The sequence below is a fragment of the Manduca sexta genome, chromosome 24, assembly GCF_014839805.1.
Source record: "Manduca sexta isolate Smith_Timp_Sample1 chromosome 24, JHU_Msex_v1.0, whole genome shotgun sequence".
In the NCBI taxonomy this organism is placed as follows: Eukaryota; Metazoa; Arthropoda; class Insecta; order Lepidoptera; family Sphingidae; genus Manduca; species Manduca sexta.
The window spans coordinates 75,278-91,772 of NC_051138.1; the positions used below are offsets into that span (position 1 = coordinate 75,278).

At 43.0% G+C, this 16,495-nt stretch overlaps 1 protein-coding gene across 2 annotated transcripts; it reads left to right on the forward strand.

The window, feature by feature from the left end:
* The first annotated feature begins 194 nt into the window (after positions 1-194).
* LOC115452112 (low-density lipoprotein receptor-related protein 11) lies at positions 195-14,221 on the forward strand. 2 transcript variants are annotated; one of them, XM_037442166.1, is made up of 12 exons: positions 195-2,113; positions 2,672-3,040; positions 3,342-3,511; positions 7,923-7,992; positions 8,023-8,125; positions 9,356-9,558; positions 10,622-10,739; positions 11,076-11,201; positions 11,738-11,886; positions 12,150-12,386; positions 13,087-13,252; positions 13,643-14,221. In XM_037442166.1, the coding sequence occupies exons 2-12, from the start codon at positions 2,801-2,803 to the stop codon at positions 13,771-13,773; spliced, it is 1,713 nt and encodes a 570-aa protein (XP_037298063.1). In that variant the 5' UTR covers positions 195-2,113; positions 2,672-2,800; the 3' UTR covers positions 13,774-14,221. The 2 variants fall into 2 exon arrangements, with proteins under 2 accessions (XP_037298063.1, XP_037298062.1); XM_037442165.1 differs by having other exon boundaries at positions 7,923-8,125.
* The last annotated feature ends 2,274 nt before the right edge of the window (positions 14,222-16,495 follow it).

The following is a 16,495-nucleotide window of genomic DNA, read 5'->3' on the forward strand; positions in this document are numbered from 1 at the left end:
GCACGCCAGCGACTGCGAGAGCATTGCCGAGCGGCGACTGGCTAGCGGCGCGCGCGAGCTCGTGCGCGATCTTACAGGACGGAGGTGAGGCGCGGGCGGGGGAGGGCGTCGCGTCGGCGTAACCGGGCGCCGCGCAACCGCCTCGGCACCTCTGGCTCCGCTCAGCTGATACACTGATATTACAAAGGCGACGCGACGCGCCGAGTGTCGAGACTCGAGACGCCCGCGGCGCCAACACATACGCTTCTGCATAGAACATTCACACCATTTACTTACTACAGAAATAATAATACTTAATATTATGTGAATTTGTGTTGTAGTGTCCTAAGATCGTAGATAGTGTCTGTAAAATATGTAACATATGCTTACTTATACCTTATCGCATTCTCATTCGCATTTCAGTCGGAACGTCCGTAATATTTCCAATAACAAGAAAGTAAAATCTACTTTCTATTTATTCAAGTAACTACTACTACATACAAAGGCATAGTATAATTATTATGTTACTGTAAATGGTCATATCAATAAAACTATGAGGTTTAACTAGTAGTTCTAAGATTTACCAATATGAATTGGGTAACGTTGGGAATCAGGATTCTATAAACAAGGCCTAATTTTTCAGACTTTTACCTATTTTACCATTTTACTTCGATTTATTGTTACATTTTGTCATAAACGGTTGGTAAATGTTAAATTTTGTATAAAAATTGCTTTTATATTTTAATTTTTTATTATAATTAAGTAGATATTTAAGTACCTATCAGTTCATCTCTTATGGTTCCCTGAAGTTCTTTTTATTGTAAAATTTTCGACCTTAAGTACAATAATGAACACGAATGCCCGGTTCAGTTACTGTCCTAATACCTACGTTGGCACTTGGCATCTCGAGCATGTCTTATGTTAGGACATCTAGTGGAGGAATCAGTCTGCGCGGCACCACTCTACTAGACACAGCCTATAATACTCAGTACTCACTAGTCTCTTAGCCCCGAATAGAATTTGGACGCAACCTTCTGACCTGTGTCACGTGTGCCAGAGAGCCAGGTACGGGGCTGGCGCAACGCTTATCGCAAGTGCGCGAATATCGCAGAATGTCGCGCGCTCGCACTGAGAAAGTAAAACGAATGCCGACTGCGGAGCCCGACGAACCGCGTCTCAAATCTGTTTCCACACGGCACGCATTTTATATAAACGTAATAACATAATCAAGTGTGTATTATATAAATTATTTACTTAAGTACTTATAAAATCAATGATTTACAAAAATATATGAGTTAGGTAAGTATCTAAGTCCTTACTGGAAATTTACGTTATGGCAAATACTTAAAGCCTGTGACAGACTTTGATTTAAATTAAATAAGAGTGAGGCTTTGGGCTGCGCCGCGCCACTCGCGACAGTCGAGGGCGAGTGCCGGCCGCTCCGCGCGCCCTCCGCCTGCCGCGCCGCTGGCAACAACATGCTGACTCACTCCGAAGATCGCACGTGGCGGAAATGTATACGCATTTATAGTTAACCAGCTGTTATAAATTGTGAGTGAGAGGACTGTAGAACACCTGAAACTTATATTAACAATCTCTACTGAGCCTCCCTCTACCACTAATATTAATTAACCTTCACTTTATACACTCGACAATGCATGTAGACATGTGAGATTATAGGTTTACCAACACCGCCGCCACCACTGGCATCCATTATCCACTGGCGCTAGCCTAGACCGCACTATAGACTTAGCATACTTAAAAATACCGTTATAGACTATCACATGAAAGAAATTGCAGGTATGTGAGACCTAGCTTTAAATTTGTTTTACATGACTGAAGGAATCGGCAGTCGCGGCTTGTGTAAATAGACGCGCGGCGACGGCGACGCGTGTGACGGTAGAGGTGGTGTGGCTACTCACGTTGCTCCGGAACTTGAAGAACAGCGACATGAGCGGGAGGCGCGCTGCGGGCTGCGGCCGGCGTCGCCCCGACACTGCCGCGCGCACGCCCGCGCCGCGCCCCGCGCCGGCCCGCTACACCCCGCGGCATACGGCGCAACACCGCGCGGCACTCTCAAAGCATACGAAACAACTCTGTTTGACTGAGCTGTGCTAAGCTGTGCTGTACTTAGGTAAGCTAATAATAATATTATACAAAGGAATTCGAGTCGTGACGGGCTCTGCTTTTAACACTAAGGAGTTGGGGTGCGTGGACTTGCAGGTTGTGTGGAGCCCTACACAGTATACAGAGGTTTCTTCGGATGTCAATACTGACTGAATAAAATGCAGCACATAGCAAAAAAGAACCAAATTAGTCGGAAAACAATAAATTAGTATTAGTTTAATTTGTTTATTCTGTTGTAAGTACTACTTTCTTATCTTTTTGGTTTTTACACCTATTTATAAAGCTGAACAATTAGACGAGGCAGGAGGCACCGCGCTGCCTGCCAGTAGGTTTGATTTTCAGTGGCGTCTTCCAAGCCCACCCAGGGTTATAGGTTAACGTCTCCTCGTATCAATTTTATTAACTACAGCTAGGGTTTGTAGCATTGTAATTGGTCTTGAGCCAAAAAGTTGAGCTTGAGACTTAAGACATTTACTTTAATTTCCACTTTTAGTGGTCACTTATCATCTTGTGACAAATATAATGATAAAACTGATGCGATCCAAATGCCTCATCCACGGAACAGTGGCTGAGGGTAGCGGAGCTGTGCGCAGCCGCGTTATTATCGAGCGGCGGTATAGGCGGCGGGTGCGGCGGGCGCGGCGCGGGGAGCGGCGGCGCGCAGTGCCGATACAGGAGTCGACAGCGTCGCACGATGATGTCGCGCGCGTGGGCCTGGTGGGTGGCGCTGGTGGCGGCGGCGGGCGCCCGCGAGCTCGACCCCGCCGCCTGCGCTTCGCGCTTTGATGTGCAGCGCGACAAGATCATCCGCACGGAGGAATCGCGTGAGATGGGCGCGCGGTATCTCTCCGAGCTGGACGTGGGTGCGCGACACGAATGCCTGCGCCTCTGCTGCGAGACCGACGCCTGCGACGTGTTCGTCTATGAAGAGAAGGTGCGGCGGCGGAGTCCTCGGTGACGCGGCACTACAATGCCGTGCCGACCTCCAATCGATACGTTACTAGTCCATGGTGTCGCTGATATAATTGCTACCATTAACTTCTTTCAATGCTTTCTACATCCTCCAGAATTTTAACAATCGCCATATTATATTCCGTTTTACTTCCTTATATTAAAATTATGTCGACTCAAATGTTGTTTATAACGCATTTGATGGTGTCTTGACGTTTAATTCAATTAGTAAGGCAAGTGTTCCATTGCACATAGTGGAAATGTGACCGCATGGTGGTGCACAGGGCCCGGGCAGCTGCTACCTGTTCAACTGTGGGCCGCCAGAGGACTTCCGCTGCAAGTTCACGGCGCACAGTAACTTCAGCAGCGGTGTATTAGCCCTGAGCCGACGCCTCGCCGAGCTGCAAGACCAGGAGCAGCGCACGCACCACGAGCGGGAGCTGGCCAGCCTCAGGTGAGCTTCTAACACTCTCAACACCAATACCAGACATGGGGTGTGTTCCTACTTCAATGATAGTCAGCGTGGAGTGTAAGAACAGGACGGTCGGGTATGTTATTGTTTACAAATTACACCCGCGGAATGAAATAAAGTAAAATAAATAGGTAGATATCTTATGGGCAATGACGCCTAGACACGATCTACACGAGTCGCTACCTCGCTTTACTGCAGGCGCAATAACCACAAGTTAAGAAAAATTCAAACAGCCTACATCTGGATGCGTTTTGTCAGCGCTTTATAGCACCCGTTTTGCGGTTTCGCTATATGATAATACTAGCTTTTGCCCGCGGCTCCGCCCGCGTTATAAAGTTTTTCGGGCTAAAGTTTTCCGTTATAAAAGTCACGCTATATATTTTCCCGGGAGCCTATGTTCTTCCCAAGGTCTCAAACCGTCTCCATACCAAATTTTATTCTAATACGTTGGGTAGTTTTTGAGTTTAACACGTTCGGGCAGACCGATGCAGCGGGGGACTTTGTTTTATGATATATTTTTGTAGAACTTTTTAAGAGGAACAATCCCGTCATACATTATTGTTGCATAACTTTAACCGTTTACGCAGCGCACGCAACAGAAGCTCTCAAAACCAATAAATTGTCCCCGTTTTTGCATCATGCTTCATTATTGCTCCGCTCCTATTGGTCATAGCGTGACGATATATAACCTATAGCACTCCAGGAACAAAGGGCTATCCAACACAAAAATATTTTTTCAGTTCGAACCGGTAGTTCCTGAGATTAGCGGTTACTGCTCCGCTCCTATTGGGCATAGCGTGATGATATATATAGCCTATAGCATTCCAGGAATAAAGGGCTATCCAACACAAAAAGAATTATTCAGTTCAAACTCCTAGTTTCTGAGATTAGCCATTACTGCTCTGCTCTTATTGGTCATAGCGTGATGATATATAGCCTATAGCACTTCACGAACAAAGGGCTATCCAATACAAAATGATTTTTTTAGTTCGAACCGGTAGTTCCTGAGATTATCCATTACTGCTCTGCTCCTATTGGGTATAGCGTGATGATATATAGCCTATAGCACTCCACGAACAAAAGGCTATCCAACGCAAAAAGATTTTTTCAGTTTGGACCGGTAGTTCCTGAGATTAGCCATTACTGCTCCGCTCCTATTGGGTATAGCGTGATGATATATAGCCTATAGCACTTCACGAACAAAGGGCTATCCAACGCAAAAATATTTTTTTAGTTCGGACCGGTAGTTCCTGAGATTAGGCATTACTGCTCCGCTCCTATTGGGTATAGCGTGATGATATATAGCCTATAGCACTCCACGAACATAGGGCTATCCAACGCAAAAAGAATTTTTCAATTTGGACCGGTAGTTCCTGAGATTAGCGCGTTCAAACAAACAAACAAACAAACTCTTCAGCTTTATATAATAGTATAGATGTAGGTCGCCCCTACTATCTACGTTTACAAACCATACGTAAAAAACCTGGTACGGATGGGTAGCTGTCGACATAAACTACATAAGGTCAGGTGGGGCAAGTGCGCCGACGGGGTAAGTGCACCTACCCTAAAAAAATCGAGAACTATTGATGTTATACAATTACCGCAATCTTACATCTATGCTACTAACTGAAATACAGTTCCACTAAAAACATAAATGGCTATGTTCATTTTAATACGATTTATTCGCCATTTTATTTTAAGTGTCATTTAGACCTGTAAACCGAGATGACCCCCTGAAAAATAACATCAAATATTTCAAGATATTTAACATATTTCTGTAAACCAGTAAGGTGAATACATAGTTTAAACCTTTTATTTTAACTTCCTGCCTGAATTTTATTTATATATACTAAAATAAAAGGTTTTTTTAGCAATGCGAAAAAATGTACCTAAAAATTGTCGAGTAGGGCAAGTGCGCCACAGTTAATAGTCGTATGGCGCACTTGCCCCTGATCCATATATAACCAACCTTTTTTGAGAATAAGTTTTACTAATATGAATTATTATTATTAAAATGTTATACTTAACAGCAGAATTTTTTGTACTCAAGGTATTTTGTTTTGAGCCGACTTAAATAAAAGGGCGTATTAGTTAATTCGTTTTTACAAAAGAAAAACTGAAATACCTTGGTCTAGAGCAACTTTACGTGAATAGGTTGCAACTGTTCGATCAGGCACGTTATCTGGATATAATGCAGCTAAAACATATCAAATGTCATAAGGCCAAATTCTAAGTAATTGAGTTATAACGCATTCAAAATTGTTAATTCCTACATTTTTGTATGTTTTTCTTAGTTTTTAGAAATATAATGGATTTTATATTAGGGCTACCATTTTTTATTCCAACATATCCGCACACAAAACTCTAACATAACAAAAATTATATATCAAAAAAATCTAAAATGTTTTCAAGCCCTGATTTACATATATATGGCGCACTTACCCCGAATTTGATTTGACAGCCATAGTTTGTTATAATATTGAGTGATTAAAAATTATCCAAGAGCAATGCGAGTAAAACTTATTTCTCTATGGACTAAAGTGAGTGTTTTCTTTATAATGTTTCATATTGGCGTTTTTTTACACAGGCGCACTTACCCCATTTCCGGAGGCAAGTGCGCCTACTACCATTTTTTTTACTTTGAGCAAAATATTATTAATTTATGGTCCGATTTCCTTGAATGGCTATAGGTTGTTATCACAAAATACCAAATATTCTTAAATTAATAAAATTACATTCTTAAGTCAGCACAAAAAGAAATTATTTTGCATTGAATCCAGCTATGAAAATTTTATGGCGCACTTCCCCCGACTGACCTTAATATTATTATTATAAACGTATGAACCGATCTAACACTTAAATTTCTACTTCGCTATACGGGAAAGATTAAGCAACTGAAATATACTTAATAGGTAGGTGAGTATATCCTATTATCTACACATCGATAATTTTATAATTGGCTACTTGACATTTTTTTTAAAAGTATCTAACAATTTAGAAATATTTACTTTATACCTCTTACAGCAATCTTTTTATTGAAAAATTACGTTTATCAGATAAAAACATATTTTTTCTTCATTAGTTTCAAATGTACTAAAACAGTAGGTCACGTGACATTTGGGGCTGTGACGTTATAATTCAATTAGACAAAACTACTACGTCGTTTTATACTCGTAAACTTAGGAATTTGCGCAGAAAATGTTAAACTCTTTCACTGGAATTGTAAAAATGACAACGTAGTACAGGACGTGTGCCGTGCCAACGAGTAAAAATACAAGCAAGGAATATACTTACAAATTGTTTATACACGTTCCTAAATGTCCAATACGTCGTAAGAAGTGGTTGCAGTTAGCACGCCAAGATCCGAGGTTTACATGTGATAAGTCTCCTATGTACTTTTGTGAAAACCATTTTGATGTAAGTATACAGAAATGAAATGCTCTGAACATCTTGAAATTAATTTAACCCAACGGAATCTTTGTTCTTTTTTATAAATATAAAGTACTTATAAACGCTCTTAAGAATTATTATATCTGGTTTACTTTACCGCTGCCTGATGATATGGAGAATTATATTAGATCTGTATCTACCCATGTATCCATTACCCTGTGGTAATGGGTTCTGTCTGCAAAATAAGAATGAGGCCATACTGTTAATAGCGAAATTTCCATGTCAACCAGACAGAATAAAACGTACCGCATCTCCGCAGCCTAGATCAGCCGTAAGCAAAAGGCGACATATGGAAGTGATAAGTACAAGAAATAATTTCTAAAGTAACTGAAATCCCGGCAATATCAGGTCAAGTAATAGTGGTGAGTTAAAAAAAGTCCAATATTTTAAAATTTAGTTATGTAGTTCAAGTTCATCTGTACCTAGAAATAAGTGTACCGTAGGATACCTTGTCATACAATGTAAGTCTTGTAGAAGAGGGTGAAATAGTCAGCAGAAAACAAATTGACGAGCATATATGGACGATGACAGATATTTTTGACGTCACACGAGGTACAACGATGGCCGTCCGCGTTTCGGCTCTTGCGATCAACAGATAAAAAATACAAATTTATTTTGCAAAAATAAAATATTTACAATTTGTTTTTACATAACATATATATTATGTAAGTAATTATTATTTACCAATATCCTATTATAAATAATATATTTTATATATTATTCTTACAACTGTCAAATAGCCAATTTGTGAGTATCCCATCAGACTTCAATATTCTTGGGTCAAATATCGCGCCATAAACGAGAAGTTACTTCCGTGATGAATGATAACACTCGCAAGCTTTTTCATGTTACAATATTTTTACCTTCTAATAATATTGTAATAGTAATAAATCACGCTGTGTAATCGTGTATTGTAATACCATCCAACTGTGGCTTGTTGCAGAGGCGGCGTTACCACGGTAGCCAGTAGCACGGCTCCGGCGACGTCGGTGGCGCCCCCGCCTCCCGCGTCGGCGCCGGCGCACCACGCTGTGCAGCCCCCTGCGCCGGCGCACCACGCTGTGCAGCCCCCTGCGCCGGCGCCTGTGCCCGCGCACCTGGCACGCACGCCGCACGCACTAGATGTTCCACCACCACCGCCGCCACGTATGTATTATCCACAGAAAAGATTTTTGTTGTTTTCTATGCTGTAATCAAGAAGCTTGTTGTAAATTGTATACTTAATACAAAAACCTACTACGATATTGTATTACTTATTAAATTTTATAATATGTAGTGTGTTGCAATGAAGTCAAAGGTTTTTCTTTATATTTTTTCATGTAACAATTTTATGAATATTTTAAAATTAAGTGTCCAAATCAGTAGTTCCGTGACCTTACTTACTTCTAGTACTGGTTACGGGATTTCATCTAAGAGAAACTAATTTATAGAAGTAAGACAAAAATATTTGATTTCCCCATGAAAGGTATTATCAGATTTGATACTGTAAGTAAAGAAAAATATGGAGGGGTACGATCAGCAGGCAGGTGGGTAAGGGCTGACCCAACAATATATGACAAGTGAAGGATTGTAGCGTGAATAGGGTACCGGACTCATTTTTGTTCTTTACTATTATCAAATATTTATGTTATATAAATTATAATACAAAAGGAATTATTAAAATCCGGTAAAAAATCAACTAGTTATAAGTCTTTGAATTTCGGTGGAAGGGGTAGTTAACAAGAAAGGAGACAAAATATCCACATATGACGTCATCGGGCATTACGACGCGTGCGACAGAAAGAGATGCAGCGATATCCCCACATCGCGCCCACTTGTGCACGTTACAATATTTTAAATATGAATTACTCGCTCATTTTTTAACCAATTTTTATGCTGTTTTCGCAGACGTGCTTTTTTTTTGTATTAAAAGCCATTACATATAGAATAATGTACAAAATCAGGCATAGTCCGGTCCCCTATTGTAGTAGGACCTCCGGCCCGTAGTAGTTTTTCTTGTCTCGTAACGGGGTCCCATGGGAATTAACTGTAGGTACAGCCTTACAAATAGTTATCAAAATATTCGGTTTTTTATAACACGTCAGTACGAATTAGGAAGATGCTATATTACTCGGATCCTTAACAATTTTAAATAATGAATAAATAATTGTATTCCAAGTTATTCATACTAACTTCCTTTTGTATTGCCTGAATAAAGAGATGCACAAGACCGGTTGATCGCGTCATATAAATTTTTAATAGCAAATAGGCGATCTGACGAGTAATCGAGTCACTTGACAGGAAAAGGATCGTCGTTACCCATGATTACTCGCAATAGCCCTACCAGAGGAACATGAAAGCCGTGAATGTGACAGTGCGGTGGTAATATGGCGGCAGGTCGGTGCAGCCGCTACCAGTTCGAGTGCCGGCGCGGCGGGGAGTGTATCGCGGTGTACAACGCGTGCGACGGCGTGCCGCAGTGCGCAGACGGCAGCGACGAGGCGCCCGAGCTGGGCTGCCCCTCCCCGCCGCCGCCGCCGCCCCCGCCCGGTCCCGCCGCACCGCCGCCCACGTCCCAGCTACCCATGAAGACACTTCAGGTGACAAATAGCCGCGCCCTACACTCCTATACTGGAACCCCTCCAGGGTAGTGGGTAGTGCTCTCGACACTCATGTATATGTCTAGGGCTGTAGCCACGATGCTTTTCTACAATCGTTACCGCTAATAAACATTCTACGTACCAAAAAGTATGGACACAAACAGAACAGAACTGTAGCATTAATTTTGATTTTCGCATTCATTATTGTTCATTTTTGCAGTCGGGGCAGTCGTATATATTTTGGCATTTATGCATAGAAAATCCAGCGCCACGAAATATACTACGATCTGAAATTTGTCTAGGCTAGAGATTGATATTAGTTTTAAGACACGATCTCGCTAAGTCTTACCGTTTAGCCGGGTAGTTACCGTTTAGCTAACCTTTTTTTTTTCGCGGAGAAAATATGCGTTGTCGCTACCACCACTTGGGGGCCAGAGGAACGGTTATGTTGGTTTCACCGCACTTACAGCCAAATGTTGTCACTTGGAAGTACAGCATCATCCGAGCGATAATTGGACCGAGTCCCTAAGTATATTATACCCTACACCGGCATACCAAACAAAACCTGCGGTGGGCTTCTTTGGCGAACAAGGGATAGCCCCGGGGTATCTTATTGCTCCAATATAACTGCGCGGAATCGTCCTTGCGTGAAACCTCATAGCGGAACCTCTCTAATTGAGAAGGCTGAGATGCCCCTTACACTAAAGATAACGGCATACTAGCTTCCGACGCTAAGCTGTTAATCGTACTTTTTTCGCGAAATAAAAAAAAAGGGAATGAGTAATGTGCTTTTGGAGAATAATCCGGAAATACAATTTCTACAAATGTAACCGTCCAGTTAAATCCTTAAAATTTAACTACTAGATACCTAGACACAAGTTATTGAAAGGAGATAGGAATTAACTCCTAAACAGATAGGTAACCAATCTCGAAATTCTTTTAGTGTACCTAATGTTAATAGTCAATTACAGTGGTATGGGACTACCACTAGAACTGTGTAGTGTGCAGTGTGTAAGTACATTGAGCCATCTGTGCGTAGTGCGAACGAATGTTTACATGACAGGAGAGCTCCGAGGTGATGGCGGAGGCGGGCGCGGAGGAGGCCGCGGCGCCGCCCGACGCGCCGCCGGAGCGCTGGCCGCACCGCCTCGCGCAGGCGCAGCCGCCGCACAGATACTCCGGTGAGACTTGCATGCTAACTTGTAAAAAAAACACTTCTTAGGGACGAACTGTTTGGCTGTTTTCATTTCCACTGGTAGTAACTAAGATTTATCATAGTCATATTATACAGATAACTCGTAAAATGTATCATCGCCCTATACACTAGTGTATAAACGCTAAAGCTGTAAAGTCTTAGTCGAATGCTCATTTTCCTTTTCCATTTTATTAAATTAAAGGTAGACACAAATTAGAATAAGTACAAATATGCATATATGACCAGTATTGTGTTTATATCGCAATTGTTCGCTCGATGGTGTCGCTCGGCTAAGACATGCAGTTGGTTGCGCATGCGTCAGGTGCCGAGGCTGCACCCAGCTCGCACATCTTCAGCCACAAGGGCGGGCTGCTGCAGGAGGCGGAGGCGGCGGCGCCGTACGCGCCCTTCGAGCCGCCCTGGCCGCGCCGCCCGTGGCCGCAGCCCGGTGAGCCTCCTCGCCACTCACCAACACTAGCCTTTAATACTTCTATATGTGCGCTCGAATGTCATTTACTCCGAGTCTTTAAATAATTCAAAACCTTTCTTGTTTACTTACCTATATTTAAAAATACATTGCTATTAAGTATAATCCACCATAGGCAGCCAGCTGTGGGGGCGGGTTTGGGTGAAGAAAGTAGAAGGTCTCTGTGACATGTGCTGGAAGTGCTGCCAATGTCGTTGAATCAAAATCTGGATTTGAAGCAATACTGCCCGGATATTAATTACAATCCGAATGATAATTACGTAGAAAATTAAAATTAGCCAACCTTTGTTCCTTGGGGACAAATCATTAATATTTTATACTTATATAGATCATCCGTTATTTAAATAAGTAGGTACTTATTTTACTTGCCCACTGTATGTATGTATAAAAAGAGTTAAGTAGTAAAAAAATCCTTCATCTGACCTCGGTAGGTACGCCCTTACACACGATCGTGACATGGTCGCTGTGAGTGATGAGTGGTTGCGGGATGATTCCAGGCGCAGACAGCATGGCGGGCGAGCGCGGGTGGAGCGCGGGCGGCGCGGGGGCGGGCGCGGGCGGCGCGGGCGGGGAGTACGCGCGGCTCGACTGGCCCGAGCCCGACCCGCGCCGCGCCTGGCCCGTGCCGCAGCACCGCCCCGACCCGGTCACTACTCACTACTCAATACATCCAACATTATGTACCTATATGCTTACCCACTCACAAGTCACAACCGATATTATCAGTTATCACTAACAAAGTGTCCGCAATCGTTGAGCAGACTGTTGACCGGAAAAGTGAAAACGCGTATGCAATCACATTAAATAACTACGTACTTGAATTAGTTCATTTAGAACTGAGGAACAGCAATTTCGAATTCGTGACGTTTTTGTGTGCATTACTTATATTGACCAAGTTTGTGTAAACAGGATATGTCAGTGTACCTTCCGCCCAAGACGATGCCTGAAGTTCCAATGGTGTATTCGAGCCAGCAGCAGACGCTGCGGGACAGCCCCAAGAAAGGGTTCGAGTTGAACAAGAAGCCGGAGGGCACCGCGCCGCCGCCCCCGCCCCCGCCGCCGGCCGCCCCGCCCGCGCCCCTCCGCCGCGACCAGACGCCGTCCGACGCACACCTCTCCGACACTAACAAGTTCCCCAAGGACAAGGTACCATCGTCAACCAAACATCGTTTGCATAAAACATTACTTATAAGATATAACGAAAGTTAGGTATGTACTTATCAATGTAAGCTTTGATTTCCATCGCTATAATAAGGTAAAGTAGAAACGGATAGATAGACCGCTGCGTTGTATGTATTGAGTAATTAGTGCATACCTATACATAGCCTGAACAGCAACAAATAGATCTACTTTGATAACCATTTTTGATTTTCCGTTTTATAGCATGTAACGTTACACAATAACCAGAAATTAGTTCTACATTTCACCTCAACATGGTGAGGATTTTTATTTTCCTGGTCCAGCTATAAATATGTTTACTGTTAAGTAGTTAAACTGTAGGTTTACAGTTGAACCTGAATCGAAGACGTATTCAAATATATAAGCAAAACAATCAGTAATAAAAAACAAACTATCCTACGCGAACAGGCACGTGCAGGTACAATTAATACCACTTACCTGCGCAGTTGAAACGAGGTTTGGGTTTATTTTCCAATGTAAGTATGCAAATACAGAAAAAGCTGCAACCGCTGTCTATATAATTGTTATTTACGCACTAGGCGTTGTAGCGGCTCCGTTCACATGATAGAGTGTATCCAGGATACAGTCATGAGTATTTGTAACAAAGATTCAAACATCTTTACAAACTTTCGCTATTATAATATCAGTGAGATGTATGGTTCCACAGCCTTCAGACTCGAGAAAACCATTGGGCGAAGGAAGTGAGATGGGCCCGAGCGAGACGAGCGAGGGGAAAAAGGCAGGAGTCCCCTCCGCGCACCAACACTACGCGCCCGACGACCACGACGGGCTCAGCGAGCGCCCGCCCGCCGCCGTGCTGCTGCTCGTGCTGGGTGAGTCACTGCGCGTGCCCGCGTGGGAGGATCTCCGCCACTCATTACATACACCGTAAAATAAATGCCGGGCTCGTTAGGTACGGAAACAAGTGCCTACTTACTTAAGGATTAAACGGTAGAGTTTGAATTAATTTACTAACCACTTTACTTCTTCAAAAAAGACATTTTTATGGAAGTTAGTGTACAAATTTTGCAAAGCAGTAGCTTGAAGGTAGTATGCACGTAGCTGTACAGGGAAATTTTTAAAATGGGGCAGTGGGGGCAGCTACCTTCACCGCTGTAGCTACGAGAAGACTTTGGAGACTGTCCATCATTTCTGATGATTAAAAAGTTCGTATTCAAGATTTTGAAAATGTAGTGCGAGTGACGCGGAGTGTTGTTGCGCAGGCGTGCTGATGACGGCGGCGATGGGCGCCATGCTGGGCTGTCGCGCGCGCGCGGCGCGGCGGCGGCTGCGGCGCGGCAAGTCGCCCTTCGCGCACGACGCCGACTACCTCGTCAACGGCATGTACCTGTAGCGCGCTCGCCACGCGCCACACATCGCGCCGCATCTCGCGCCGCACCTCGCGCCGCACAACGCGCTACACGACGCACGGCCGACGACTTCGACCCAGACTCGAACAAGCTTCGCGGCTGCATCTATGCTGACGCGCGCGCAACCCAGTAAAGAACAGAATTAGAACTTGCGACGATGGATAATGTATGGTGTATTAATCCCAGTAGCTATGTTACTGTACTGCGATGTCCACGCGTCATCATAGGTATATAGCTGTATAAGCGGTATTAATGAAATATACATTAATGTAAGATTCGCAAGTTTTAACAAGTCCATTGCCTGTCGTGTACTGTGTTGTCGCGTCGGGCCGCAGCGAGCGCCCGTTATTAATTATAATTCTTCGTGCTCTTAATGTAACACTCGTGTACTTTACCAGGTTGTTTTCAATAAAAGTTTTATTAATAATGATATTTCGATTATTATCCACTGTTGTATAACATGACCGTGGTGAGTACGTATTGTCGCCGCCTGGTGAAGGGTGGCGTCCTCCTCCCTCACTTCCTCTCTCAATTATAATATTATTTCGGCTTATGTTACTGGCATGCTCTCCCGTTGAAGATAAATAACTAACTAAGTACCTACGGTCGTTTCGTTACTGAAATCAACTTTGCAAGCAATCACAAATTTCGGCCCAGTTAGCACAGAAAACTTTATGTGTGATGCTAAGGTCGCTCATGCACTTATTTGTAAACACAAGCTAAAATAGTCACCCGATCCGAAATAAAACTAAAAAATAGGTTAGACCTTGTTCTCGAGCAAGTATCATCAAATAGCTGGCCAGGGTAGATTTTTGAGAGGGCAGTAAGGACAGTTACCTTAACCGCTGTACCTATAAGAAACCTTGTTTAGACTCTGTCTTTCGTTATAATTTAACTCACATAAGTATATGAATATGAGTAAGCATATAGAATCTTTATATTCTGGCTTCACTGTTACGAAGTAAAAAATAGTAAGAAAAGGGGACAATAAAAAAAAAAAAATTGTTACCAATCAATTCTGTTGCTCATAAGGATCGAAAGACTCGTTGGGCAATCTAAAGTTTTTCCATACATTTTATAGGAAAGGAAACTACTCTTATGCCTCGTGACAGAGAAATCATTTTCCTTTAAATTTAATGATAAATGATTAAAACTATTATTATATGTATTCAACACTTTAATAATCACTTGAATGTACATTGTATAAACACAAACCGAAGGCGACCGTCCCTCGTGCGCTCTACACTCAATACATGTCACTCATGCTACCAAAAACATGTCGAGTGCTTTGTTTTTATAGCTCCATATATTTTTAATAAAATATGAAATTGGTTACGGCTGTCGTCAATAAAGAACTCCAAAATTAATCTTCGATGTGATCCCGACAATAAACCATTTGAAGTAAGTAATCTGTAAGCATGTCAAAAAATCTGTTCTGGTTGGTCCTTTTACACGATGGATTAGAGAAGCGATTATGTTCGTTCATTGAAATCGGCCGTTACCTGAGCCATGCCCTGCTTGACGCGGGTATTATTTGAAAAGTATTTTGTTTCAAAAATACATTATAAAGATAAAATCGGAGAAACATATTACTTATCTCCTATTATATATTTTTTTTTGACTAAAACATAAGTGGAAGTTCGCTTCTACATGTTGGCCTGAATCGTCAGTATCAAGTCACCTCAGGCACGCAAGTGCGTCATATTATAAGTAAGTATTCAATAAACATGTTTTTGTGCCATAGCATGTGTAAGGTGTATTGCGGGCGTCTGGCGGCCCGTGGAGCGACATGTGTAGGGCGGATGAGGCGCGCCGGCCGCGGGATCTTCTCGTAGTTACTTATTAGGCAACAATATGGAACATCACTTACAACTTAACTAACGAATCGATTATGGATCACAATTGATTGAAGTTTAGGCACTGCGTATGAAAGGAATTAACGCTTCGCAAACAAGACGTCGGCCGGGCCTGCGTGGCGGCGCCGGGCGGCACGGGCGCGGGGCGGCGGGGCGGCGCGGCGGCGGGGGCGCGGGGCGCAGGGTGAGGGGGCTACGGAAGCCGGCCGAAGGCACTTCGTGATTCGTCAACATTGGTCCCGACCCGCGACCCCCACACGTACTACGTACACAGTTACACACGCACACACGCACACACGTACAGATCGTCATACTATAAGTGCACTCATAATGCGTGACAGTTTAATTCAATTTTATACAAACAAAAAATAGTAAATAATTATTTACAAAAGTAATGTACTTGTAAACTAGTTCACGTGCGCGTGCGCAATGACGCCATCGCGCGCCGCCAGTGTCAGAAAAAACCACAAACTGTAAAAGCTAAATGCAATGATAAATGAACACAATCGAAGAGACTTCGTTGAATTTGAAGGAGAAGCCGGCAATGGCGTAGCGATATAGCTTGAACAGATTTAAACCCACTGTTCGAGATTACATGCAGTGACGAGACCCGCAAGTAACATATATAAATAGTAAAGTGTTCTAGGAGCCAAGCAGCTAGAATAATCTGAGATGCGACGCCCCTCACCCTCCCGCTCGTGCACTGCGCCGCCGACCACGCCACTAGCAGGGAGCAACACTTCTACCTTTTTAAATCATACATTAAAAAATGTAATAATATATGCGCAGACAAATAAGCTTAAAGGCATCTCATAAATTTTACACAAAAACACAGCCGCAAAATGTTATT

Coding starts and splice junctions, on each gene's coding strand:
- LOC115452112 (XM_037442165.1), top strand. CDS start 2,801: ATGATGTCGCGCGCGTGGGCCTGGTGGGTGGCGCTGGTGGCGGCGGCG. Junction 8,126..9,355: donor TCCACCACCACCGCCGCCAC/GTATGTATTATC, acceptor ATATGGCGGCAG/GTCGGTGCAGCCGCTACCAG. Junction 13,253..13,642: donor CGTGCTGCTGCTCGTGCTGG/GTGAGTCACTGC, acceptor GTTGTTGCGCAG/GCGTGCTGATGACGGCGGCG.